The sequence below is a fragment of the Schistocerca americana genome, chromosome 6 (genome assembly GCF_021461395.2).
Source record: "Schistocerca americana isolate TAMUIC-IGC-003095 chromosome 6, iqSchAmer2.1, whole genome shotgun sequence".
In the NCBI taxonomy this organism is placed as follows: Eukaryota; Metazoa; Arthropoda; class Insecta; order Orthoptera; family Acrididae; genus Schistocerca; species Schistocerca americana.
In genome coordinates this window covers 79,183,659-79,197,049 of record NC_060124.1, presented here as the reverse complement: position 1 = coordinate 79,197,049, position 13,391 = coordinate 79,183,659, and the positions used below count along the sequence as shown (strand labels likewise).

Sequence of the window (13,391 nt, the reverse complement as noted above, 5' to 3'; positions counted from 1 at the left end):
GGGTGCAGACTGGCAATCAACTGACATTTAGCCACATACAAAACAGACAACTGATAACGTAGAAAACCTTGTACACAATCTCACAAGCATCCACACAGTCACTCACACACTTCCACTACAAGCTAACAATTGTATAGCTGTGCCTTGTTTGAATCCAAAGTATGTTCTGCAATGAGCACATGGGCACACAGACTATCACAAAACGCTCATAGCCGTTGTTAAAGGAGGTCAAAGAAGTGTTCTGCTGAGCCTATTGAGGGCTTTCAGTAATCTGTAGTGTTCTGAATATATGTGACTGACCCAACAATCGGTCAGTGAGCTCTGACATACTGAATTAAGAGGGGGCAGACTAGACAACATAAAGGACTACAGAAGAAGATTTAAGGGACAAACATCAACTAAAATCTGGTGAATGAATGCATGACACCATGGATGGGAACCAATGTCAAAGGTTGTAGAGTTTCTTCCTTTTTCCCTGACATCTGAGAGCAGCCAAAAATTTCCTGAGCAAGGCCCAGTTGAGGCTTGGGGCACTTTATAAAGAGGGCACAGCCACTTACTGAAAGCAACTCTGCCAGAGAATACAGTGTTCCTGTGGGACATTAGGAACCCCTGTGCATATACGCCTACACTGCACACATGGACTCAACAAACAAGTTTAATCTAGGAATCCGTAAGAGACTCAGGACAAATAGAAAGACCTGGACAGAGCCATTGACACTACATTGCGTTTACTGTATGCTGCATACATAGAAAGAACACCAGACAAGCAATTACCTAAGATTAATCTGACCCATGTTAAGTATCTGACACTTAAAAGAATAAAAACAGTGATCTGACAATGCCAATTTATAATTAAAGGGTGATGCAGTGGAAGTATAATGGAGCACAAAATACTGCCAGACAGGTGGCTAACAGCTCCCAAATCAAGAAGTAACATCTATAGACTATAACTAATAGCTATAACTGTGCCAAGTTACTTCTTAAACAGACACTTTAAACCTATAATAGCTACAGTGTGCAAGTAGTAGCACTGGATCACTGCATCATAGATAAATGAAATACATTAACCACACAGTTAGAACTATACGAGGACTTAGATTAAATCAGAATAGAATAGCACAGAAGGTAGACTTAGGGTAGTTACTAATTTCATTCAGAGACGCTTTTCTACAGTCAGTCAATAACTAAGATTAGAAATTAAGCCACACAGGGGTGATTGGGTCGAAGTGTTCTACTGAGGTCCTCACATTTTGAATGGCACTGGTGGTGGGATCTTATAATTTCTTCTTCTTCTTCATCATCATCATCATCATCATCATCATCATCATCATCATCATCATCATCATCATCATCATCATCATCATCAAATCAATCTTTGGACTGAAGAAGATCTCCACGCTACTATATCCTGTGTAAACCTCTTCATTTCCAAATAACTGCTGCAATCTGCATCCATTTGAACCAGCTTATTGTACTTGACTGTCTCTCTGCAATTTTTCCCTCTACAAATCCCTTGAATACTAAACTCGCAATTCTTTTATATCTCAGAATGTGTCAAATCTATCAATCCATCCCTTCTTTTAGTCATGTTATGCCTCAAATTCTGTTTCTCCCTTATCCTATTCAGTACATTATCACTAGTTATGCAATCTACCAACCTAACCTTCAGCGTTCTTTTGTAACATCACATTTCAAAAGCTTCTATTCTCTTCTTGTCTGAAGTGCTTATTGCACATGTCTCATGTTCATACATGGCTACACAACAGACAAATGCCTTCAGAAAATACTTTCTAACACTTAAATTTATATTCTGTTTTAACAAACTTTCCTTAAGGAACATTTTTCTCTCCATTGTTATTCTACAGTTTATATCCTCTCCTACTTTGGCCATCATTATTTATTTTATTGCCCAAATAGCAAAACTCATTAATACTTTTAGTGTCTTATTTCCTAATCTAATTCTCTCAGCATCATCTGAATTAATTCGACTATAAATGTAGTGTCCTGGAAGCCTACATACTCGTATTAACAAGTTTTATTACAAAAAGAAAATTACAATACTTAACTTTTGCAATTACACAGATGTGTCGCAAGCAAAGGGCAACATACAAAATAACCAATCTACTTCAGTATAGACAATCACAAGTCTGTGCTACATAGAGAGAGTACAAGCGAAGTGGTCTAGCACTGATGGTGCCATCCAAGTCACTAGTCTTGAAACTGCAATTGAACTGGGCCGTCACCAGTCTGTCGCAGCACTTATGTCCTCTTCACATAGGCGCTGCTGGTCTTGCATTGTCCTGGAGGGAGGTCAGGTCAGCATGTGATTGGCTGACTACTTCTCAAAACCACCCCTTCTTTATTGTTCCCGACTGGCATGCCGGCACTTCACTTTACGCCGTAACAATATATTACCCTTATTTTGCTTTTGTTTGTGTTCCTCTTATATCCTCCTTTCAAAACACTGTCTGCTCTGTTTAACCACTTCTCCAAATCTTTTGCTGTCTCCGACAGAATTACAATGTCAAAGTAACCTTAAATTTTTTAATTCTTTAATCCCCACTCCAGATTTTTCTTTGGTTTCCTTTACAGCTTGCTCAGTGTACATATTGAATAACTTTGGGGATAGGCTACAACCCTGTCTCAGTCCCTTCTCAACCACTCATTTCCATTCAAGCACCTTGGCTTTTATAACTGCTGTCTGGTTTCTGTACAAGTTGTAAATAGCATTTCCCTCCCTGTATTTTACCCCTGCTACCTTCAGAATTTCAAAGAGAGTATTACAGCCAACACTGTCAAATGATTTCTCTAAGCCAAAAAAAAATGCTATAAACATAGGTTTGCCTTCCCTTAACCTATCTTCTAAGATAAGTCGTAGGGTCAGTATTGCCTCTCAAGTTCCCACATTTCTCCAGAACCCTAACTGATCTTCCCCGAGGTTGGCTTCTACCAGCTTTTCTAAATGTCTACAAATAATTTCCAATACTATTGCCTTTAAGTTCATTTACCTTTTATAGCCCCTCTATATATTCCTAAAACTTTTCAAATTTCTCTTCTTTGCTGCTGGTAAACCTTTCGGGGTATAAGGTCGTGGTCCACAAAACTCTTCTGTTAATAACTTATCATCCAGAACTGTTCTGGACATCTTCAGAGGCATTGCACTTCCACTGAGTGGACAATGACCTTATACTCCGAAAGGTTTACCAGTACCAATTTCATCAGGTTGTGTAAGCCTTCCATCTTTCTCTTCTTTACTTGGTACTGGTTTTCCATCTGAGCTGTTGGTAGTCTTCTGTTCTCCAAGGGCCTCTTTAATTTTCCTGTGTGCAGTATCTATCTTTCACCTAGTTATAAATGCTTCTACACACTTACATTTGTCCTCTAGCCACTCCTGCTTAGCCATTTCAGGTTATGTCACCTCATTTTTTACACTTTTTATTCCCTTTCATCTGTTTCATTTGCTGCATTTTTATATTTTCTCCTTTCATCAACTGCACCCAGTACATCTTGTGATATCTATGGATTTCTACCATGCCTGACTTTTTACCTACCTGATCCTCTGCTGCCTTCATTACTTATCACCAAAAGCCATCCAATCGACTTCTACTGTATTCCCTTCCCCTGTTTCAGGCAATCATTGCCCAATGCTCCTTCTTAATCTCTCAACAACCTCTGGTTCTCTCAACAACCTCTGGTTCTCTCAACAACCTCTGGTTCTCTCAACAACCTCTGGTTCTCTCAACAACCTCTGGTTCTCTCAACTTATCCTGGTCCCATCTCCTTAATTTCCCATCCTTTTGCATTCTCTTCATTTTTAACCTACAGTCACGAGCAATAAACAATGGCCAGAGTCCATGTGTGACCATGGAAATGTCTTGCAGTTTAAAATCTGGTTCTCGAATCTAGGTCTTACCACTACATAATCAATCTGAAACTTTCCAGTGTACCAAGGTCTCCACCACATATCCACCCTTTTTTCCATGATTCTTAAACCAAGTGTTAACAATGCTCAATGTAACAATTATATCCTAGCTTCTTTTTTCCCTTCCTAATAAAGATTCTTAAGTTAAATTTCTGTACTTTCTTGATCTAATCTAATTTTTCAAGTTTTTATTCAACTATAAAATCGCAAGTATATATTAGGCTACAACAAAAACATCTTTTGTACAACTTGTAAATAAAATATACTACAAACAAGAAAGAATCCATTTCATCAGCTATGTGATGGACCACCATTAAAGATAAATTTAAATTTAAAAATTGTAAATTTTAGTCCACAAGTTTTGCTATTTTGGCAAAAAAATAACTGACAGTGACCAGAGTACCATGGTGTGCTCAAAAGTAATGTATTAGTAATTTTTTGTGGAAACTCTAAACATTTTTTAAATAAAAAACTTTATTAATGTTCTACATCTTTATTCTTCACATCTATACATTTCAACGTAGTAACCCTGGCGAGAAACACATTTCTCCCAATGAGAGACCAGTTTGTTGATACCATCACTGTAGAATGTTTTATTCTGTTAACAGAGCCATAACGTCACCTCTGCCTGCAGTACTTCATCACTATCAAAGTGAAATCCTCAAAGGTGTTCTTTACATTTTTGAAGTAGACAAAAATTGGATGGGGTCAAGTTAGGATGGTATGTAGGATAATGAATGACAGTGAACTCAGGGCATCCGACTGTTGCAGATGTCACAGTGCACCCGTGTGATCTGGCAATGTCATGCTAAAGGAAAGGGTGCTCCACATGTGTGCAATTAGAAGCTCGGTCACAGTCACTGTTTCACATGTTCCAACATAGTTATGTTACACACCCTATCATGTTACACGCTGTAATTTGGAGCCCCCTAGTCGCAAAGTGTTGCAATTTGTGCCATTGAAGTAGGAAAGTTGAGCGAGAAGTATGCTTGGCATATAATACCTCCACTGATACTGAAAACAGATTAAAAAATTCAGAAACATTACTTTTCAGAACATCTTTGTAGAAAGGATATGGATGTGTACTGGCAATAGTAAGAAAAAAGTTTCTGAAATAGATGAATTTGATAATATTGAGTCTAAATTTTAATGTTGGGAAACCTTTCTGGAGGGTATTTGTTTGGAGTGAAACTTTGTATAGAAGTGAAACATAGACAATAATCATTTCAGAAAGAAGGGAATAGAAGCTCTTGAAACTTTGTGCTACAAAAGAATGCCGAAGACTAAATGACTACATAAAATAACTATGTGGTACCGGCTCATATTGGGGAGAAAATAATGTTATGGCACAACTTTATTAAAAGGAGGAATAGGTTGATAGAAAATATCCTGAGGCATCAAGCAATCATTAAATGTGTACTGGAGGCAAGTGTGAGTGATGACAATTGCAGAGGGAAATCAAGGCTAGACAACAGTAACTAAGTTCAAAAAGATGTTTTAGGAGTTGAACAGAGCTTGTGCACAACAGACTACCATGGAGACCCGCATCAGCTCAATCTTACGACTCAAGACAATGACAGCGACGGCAACGATGAGGATGACATACCAGAATTTCAGTTAGAAAGCTATCAATTTTCAGTTGGATCAAAAGCTGTTCATCCAGTGTTTCTTGTCTCTAAATATATAAAACTGCCACATATTTTTAAACTACATTTTTTATTGCAGGGATATCATACTCTCATTTTGGAAAGTGGATATAGTGTTCTGGTTTAAATAAATATATTCTGCACATTACACGTATAGGCCACACTCTTGTCAAACTTCTGTAGCTTGTTAATTTACTCAAGTTATGCAACAGAACGTACAAATTTGAATTCATGCACATAAATGTGGTCACAAAATTTTACATTTACCTGCATATCACTATCAGTAAAGTCCAATAGAATTAATTTTGGCACAGATTACGAGATGTGTGGAGGGAAAAATAAAAATTCAACATAACAGACACTGAATTGTTTGCACATGAACAACAGACAACATTCCCCTTCAGCGTGGGCACGCCGTGTGCTGCAAGCTGAATAGCTTCAGAAAGAAGACTTTAATAGGGAGATGAAGGTAGATATAAGCCTTGAACCTCTTATCCTATATTTACAATCAGGTGGTTCAGACTAACTCAGACAGCAGTGACGATAGTTAATCAAAGTAGACTTTGGAAAAAAGTATCATCATAATATTTCTTGGTTTTGAGAACTCATTGTTTAAAAAATCATGTTTGTCAACATGTCAATTGCATACTTGGTATATGAGAACTTCCTAGCCTTTATTGACTAGGAATTTGTATCTGATGAAGAATGTAGGCTACATTGTTTCGCATATTACCCGAGGAGAATTTAAAATTTGCCAAGTGCGTTGTAAGATGTAACTACTCGCAAGAATGTAGCTGGATAAATTTGTTGAAAACTCTGGTATTACAATGAGTAAACCCCTATCATTTTCAAGGCAACAACTGAAAAATGTTTTAAAATGACAAGAAGAGTTACCTATAAAGAAATCAGTGGTTTTCGACGTTATCTATCAGCATTCCCTAGAGTTATTCATAGAAGATGATTTAATTATTTGCCTATTCAGTGGATCATAAATGTGGTCTTTCATTGCAATGTCAAATGAGTTAGTTTAGACTCATAACACACATTGACAGTGAAAAATATAACATACTGGCAGGCTTCATGAAAGTCTTTTGCACTAGTCTTTGCTACTAGTAATACACTCACTCTCTCTCTCTCTCTCTCTCTCTCTCTCTCACACTCACACTCACACACACATTATATTAAAAATATATGCAGTAGAAACGATTGTCAAGTATGTATAATGATTTCGATTTGAGTTTGAACTTAATTTTCTTATGTATTACACTTTTACTCATAATACAATTCACACTGCAATAAATGACAATTGATGCAACCAGTTTCGATTATCTCGTCTTTAGACAATCGTCGTTTTGGAAAAAAATGACGTGTCACCTGTTCTTCCCTTCCAATGTCATGCAGACTAATGCTGAGGAGCAGTGGACACAATGTCAAGATGTGAAGCAAGATTTCTCCAATATAGACGGCTGATCGAAATCAGTTTTAAAAGGTATTACCCCCTCATACATTTGAAGATGTAATACGATGTACCATAGAGAAATGAACCTGACTGTTGACTGCAGCAACACAGTTCAGCGAGGCAGTCTTTTGTTTGTCCGCACTCTACTGCCATGCATGCACAGGCTTCATCCCCTCCATGGTTGCCTATTGCTCCACCTCTATGCGCGGAAGCGCCGTCCTACAAGATGCGGGCTATAGCAAAGCCACGTGGGTGTACAGCCAACTTCTTGAACAGGACTATTGTTAGACAAGTTCTCCTGAATACTAGTTGCTGCATAGCAGTGCCTTGAAGAAGAATTAGCCAGTATTAAACCATTGCCCAGGGATCGTCCAGTTGCTTATGTATTCTACAAGTGAATATTACATTCCGGTGTTGAAAAATAGTGCCCACACAACAAAGATTAATGCAAAGTTTAAAGGGGGTCCTCAGAGTTATCACTGGTATTGTTACATTACTCCGATTCACTGGATACCTGTCCTAACTAAAACCGCTCCGCAAGATCTACAGAGAAAAGCAGATGAGGTAAACTTGCTCAAAATAATTTCTCGTAACAACTATCCCTTGTATAATGCCCGACAAGATCCAGCAACAACTCGTCTGAAATCTTGCAAACAACCCTGGGTCAATTAAGGAACTAAGAGTCCTTTCAACGTGACCAAGTGGCAACAGTGCTGTGATGAACAGCCATCCAACAATGCTCATTTGGTTCAAGATCCAACAAAGAAGGTTGAGTGAGGGATTCCACAACTCCGCCAAATCTGGGCAAAGCTGAAGAACAGCATTAGGGCAGGTCAAGGAAGGTATGGTTACACCTTGAAGAAGTGGGGTTTCCATTCATCTGCTGACTGTGTAACACAGGACCAAACAGTAGACGATATTGTTAAGGAGTGCCCACTTTCAGCATCTGATGGTGTTCTGAGGACCCTAAACCAAGTGAAAGTACTTTGGACCGGTTCCCAAATTTGGAAAGTTCCAAATGATGAAAATATTTCTGTGTACAGTACTTGTAAAACCATATGAAACATTTGCATATATATCCTACCTTGTTGGCTGAGAACAGCTTTAACTGACCAACACTCACCCCACATGGTAACAAGATTCTAACAATACTGATATAGAAGCTGTCTTCCTTTTTTTAATGTTGTAAAAACACTTGTTAGCCACAGATTACTTAATGATTTCAATTATTTAGTCACTTGCATTTCATTTCCCTTTTACAAATGTTGCCAAGTATGAGTATAGCTATAATTTCCATGAAGTATCATTTTCATGGGCAAACTGAAAAGCTCGGTTGAGTTCAAACCACAAGCAACTGACATATGTATTTCACTTATCTGCTTAGTACTTAGACAAGCAGAATAAAAATGCCTGGATACTGAGAAGTAGATTTCCAATTTAACTTTGTTGTCTGAGATTTTGGGGCATAACATTATTGTAGCACACTAGCAAAACTAAAACTGTTATATGAATTTAATACAGTGAAAGAGAAATAATAATAATAATAATAATAATAATAATAATAATAGTAAAATGTAACATATACCGTACAGTTAAAAGAGAGTCACGCTTGATCAAGGTCCGCGTCACTTTCCATTTTTAACCAGAAATAACGTCTGAGAAGGGAAAGGGAAAGATAACGATAATAATAATAATAATTTTAATTAGGGGCAACACTGAGAAGTTTGCACAAAATATACTCGTAAATAGTGAAGAGCTCCAAATGAGAAAGACTGGTCAGTCAATATAGGCTTATTAACCAAGTTGTATTATCCCTACCAACACAATGAGAAAGTTGAGAGGTTTAAAAAGATTTTTTAGACATATGTTTCACTGTCCAAAAAATTTCTTGCAATGACTTATGGCACTACACCCCAAACACTGTGGTCACTGCATATAGTGTGCTACAGTACCTATTACACAAGCCTCTCAGGTGCTGCTTCCACCAATTCGTTGCACTGATTTGTATGTGCCCCGGAGTACTGAGTAATGTACCACATAACTTGCTTTAAAGTCATGAAATCGGGGCACTTGAGGAATTTCATATTTCTTATGTGCCTCGTCTGCTTTAATGCCCTCGACAATGCAGATACCTCTTTGTAATACCATCGGATTTCAGTTTAAAGATACAACTGGAGCAGTCAAGGGTCTGTCTATGTATAAATTCATTAGTGTAAATCGAAACACAGTACTCTCATCAGATGGTAAAACAGTTCTTAAATGTGCAAATCATCCAAAAAATGGTTTTAGCAAATTTCCTTTCACAAAATTTGCCATGAGATTTAAATTCAATTTGTTACTGAAACCTTGAGACACAATCTAACAAAAATTGTGAATGAACAGTATACAATATGTAAATGCGGCAAAAATTCGAAGAACTTTCACTATCTTCAACAAGATGATGCAGTCAAAAGTAGGAAACTGCCCAATGGTCAAAGGAGGAGGGGGGGGGGGGGGGGGGGGGATGTGTAAATGGTGAGACAAAAATGGCGAGTTAATGATGTCATAGGTAATTTTATGAAACTGAGAGCTTCTAAAAGTATTTTTCAATTATCTAACAAGTTCATCTATATTAATAAAGAGTTTCAAACAACAAGCATCATAGCAACTGATCTACCTTCACTAATTCTTCATAATGCACATACACTTAGTTTAAGATTCTGATAACATCAAAGCTACAAACATTGAACCTAGCACAATACCAACATCCTGCTTTCAAACAGAGCAAAATCTAATATTATATCAAGGGAAAAAAAAACCCAAGCACAGAACTACAGTATAATAAATGTAATGATGTTAACACACATGGTCTAACATATTATGTGACACATACCTGGAAGACATTGCTCTTGTGACCACTGTCGTAGGAAACTAATGTCTTTCCAACAGCCCAGTCCCATATCACAACACCAAGGTCATCTGAACCACTAGCAAGCTTATTTCCAGCTGCATTGAAGTGGAGAGCATTCACACATCCTTGATGGGCATCCAACTTGTACATCAACTCAAGACGCTGGACGGCATGCAGCGAGCCATAACAACGTTGATGAAAGAGGGAAGGACCTTGGCATCGGCCGGGGAAGCCGCGCTGCCTGGAACAAGCAACAAAAACATATACCTTCCTTCAAAATAAAGAGTGAGGTTGTGAAATAAGTACTTCAAATGCAAAGTAATTTGCTTCAAATGTGTGACATTTATTGTATGTTTACAGAAGTATTTTACAATAAACATTTTCTAAAGCTGTATTTCAGTACATGACAAACACTGGGTCCTTCTCATTAAAAAGCTCAGTCTGTATCAAATCAAACCTTACAGTGTACCTATAGAGCAAACAAAAAATACAAAATTTCACACACTTTCTATGCATTCAAATTTCATAAAGTGAACACTGCTTATTTTCTGAGAGTACCATGAAACAAAACAGCCCATAACTTTACAACTATTAACTCCAAGTGTGGTACTGTGCACAATTAATACCACACCGTGCCAGTCCATGCTTAGAAGTTGGCAGTAACCCATGTGACTGCACTGCCAATCTGCAGCCAGCTTTGACACACCTTCCTCAGCACACGGTGCCAGCTCTGCCACGAAGCTGACTTTAAAGGACTGTACCGAACTCCAGTCAGTCTGTTCATTCAGATCTGCCTGTGTAATCTAAGCTTTGTACATTAGTCTCTTGTTACTGTGGATGTCGAACCAGCCTATCTCAAGAACTCACACCGCAATATGCTCTGGACTTGCTGTTATTTTAAGTTAAGTACAGGAAGTTATTTTGTTCTGTATCACAGAACCCACCCACTCCTTGGTATCCACATCGGAACGGCCCAACATCTGGTGACAAGGCAGTTCTCACATGTGTTCCACTGCATTTTCTACTTATCATCATACAAACAATTGGCAATGATATTAACTGTGAATCTTTCTTGCAGAACATGGTGCTTTGCCATACTTGTCTGCTTCTTTGCTTCGGTGTTTATGATTGTGTTTCAGAACATTTGCCCTATAACTGATTGTGTCTTCTTGTTCTTTTCAGAGCCTGATCTTCCTAGCGATATTAATCTGTACTTTCTTTAGCAGTTGCGCTCTATTTTCAAGTGTCTTTTTGTGTGTTTGATCATGGCTAGACCCCCACAAGAACTGTCACTAACTCAGGTACTTCAGTTTCTGACACAGCAGATGCAGCAGCTGGTGGAGATTTCGCAGTTTGCTGCAATTCTGCTACCAATAGGTGATGTTTGTTGAGTGAACAAGTAGTTTTGGGAGCCCAAGAGGAAAAAAGCGCTCGATAACTCGCCTCGCACTCTTGGATGGATAATTATGTTTTCTGTCGTTATTTTAAAATTTGTAATGTAGTGAAAAACTGAAGTAAATATGGAAAATAAATTTTTAAGTGTGGTCTTTTTTTAGAATGTATTACTCTTTAAGATATATCAATTACATATGTGTTAGTAATGTTTTAATTAATGGCATAAATGGCTGATCTTTATGTCTGAAATCCTTCTAAGTGGCTGGTCTTCAAAGCGTTAAGTATCCTCAAGGTTGCCAGCAAGGTCCCCAAAGCAAAATTTCCTGATAGTTCCCTGTTTTCCAGACAAGTTTTAGCATTTTTCCTTGACAAATTTTGAGATCTAAAGGGTAAGTACAGACATAAGTTGACAAAAAAATGTAAGGGCCTCTGTATTTCTAAACATGTGAGCGAAGATCTAAATCAACATCTCTTGTAATGAACTGTTTTTTTATAGAGAAAGAAAGCCAGGGTGTTCCAAATGAATTTTACAACTTTGAAAACTCATATAAATTAATTTGTAGTACCTACAGAGGTGATTGTAGTGTCAATTTGTAAGGAAATACATCAAGTTTTGTCTCGCGTAGATTGCTAGAGCCAAATCTCACCGTAAAGAGCACTAGCAGCAGTTCTGTTAAAGATGGCTGCCTTCACTGAACCCGAGAGTGCTAGCTGCATGTTTAGGTTTGAAGAATCAAAGTTGGCGAGAACAGTTCAGCATAATTCCTGTACCAAGAACACTAATACCTCCTAGTAGGCCTACAATTTATGAGTGACAAATGTTTTGTAGAAGCAGGGTGCTCAGAAAGACATGGGAAATAATCAGGTCGTCCAAGCACATCTGACGACGTCACTGAGCGAGTGAGACAACATTTCTGTCAACAGCCTACAAAAATCGACCCAGTGTACATCTCATGAACTGCAAATCCAAAATATGGCTCTTTGGCATGTGTTGAGAAATCATTTGCATTTGAAACCATACAGATTGATGATGATCATACAACCAATAAAAGACACTGATAAAATTGCTCAAAAGAACTTGTGTGTGGATATGTTAAATCGATTACATGGGGATGAACATTTCTTGGACAGTCGACCTTTCACTTAAGTGACAAGGTTAACACACACAATTGTAGGATTTGGGGCAGTGAAAATCCACATCAAACATTGCAACATGTTTGTGATAGCCCTAAACTGGACTTTTTTGTGCACTGAGCAAGAACAAAGTGTATGGCACCTTCTCTTCCGCACGAGAACCATCAACGGGGTAGTGTACCTGGATATGTTACAACAATTCTTGATACCACAGATTGATGAGGATGACCAAAAATGAAATGTTTACATCATACAAGATGGTGCACCACCCCACTACCTAGCTGACATCTGGGATTTTCTCAGTGACTGATTTCGTGGTCAATGGATTGGCCGTGATGCACCAATTGCATGGCCCCCACGTTCCCCAGACCTGACACCACTTGAATTTTTTTATGGGTGTGCTGGCTTCTCTACCTGAACTTAGAGCAAGAATTTATGCTGTCACTGATCAAGTGACACCTGCAAAGCTACAGCAAGTTTGGGAAGAAAATGACTTCCGATGGGATGTGTTCAGCATAACCTACAAAAGCCACTTACAACATCTTTAGTTTAAGGTTAAAAAAAACTGTGTGCTGCCCTACAAAATAACACTAAAGCCGGCTCTATCTTCTTTCCATAAATTTATATGAATGCTTAAAGTTGTAAAATCCTTTCTGAAAACACCCTCTAGGTTTCATTAAGACCATGGATATTATTTCATTCCAACAAAACAAAAAACATTTAGTGACAAAAATACGCATTTCATTAGAGTCAGAAGGCAGATTTAAAATACCTTCACTGATTTCAGAAATAACCTAAGAAAAAAGTAGCCTCTTGACAGAAGTATGTATGGCAAAAAAGAGTTGTGTAAAACAACACTTTAGGTGACCACTATAAAATGTTGCTTCTACTATGTTCATTATCGTTTGTTATTAACCACTGTGTTATGTCTATTATTTTACA

At 37.9% G+C, this 13,391-nt stretch overlaps 1 protein-coding gene across 2 annotated transcripts in view; it reads right to left on the bottom strand.

Annotated features, from left to right (window-relative positions):
- The window catches only part of LOC124619359 (DDB1- and CUL4-associated factor 8-like), a 117,445-nt gene that overhangs the window by 78,246 nt on the left and 25,808 nt on the right, over nt 1-13,391 (bottom strand). For both annotated transcript variants that reach the window (XM_047145680.1, XM_047145681.1), the window contains exon 4: nt 9,903-10,161. In XM_047145680.1, the coding sequence (XP_047001636.1) occupies nt 9,903-10,161 (259 nt within the window). The remainder of the gene's footprint in view (nt 1-9,902; nt 10,162-13,391) is intronic.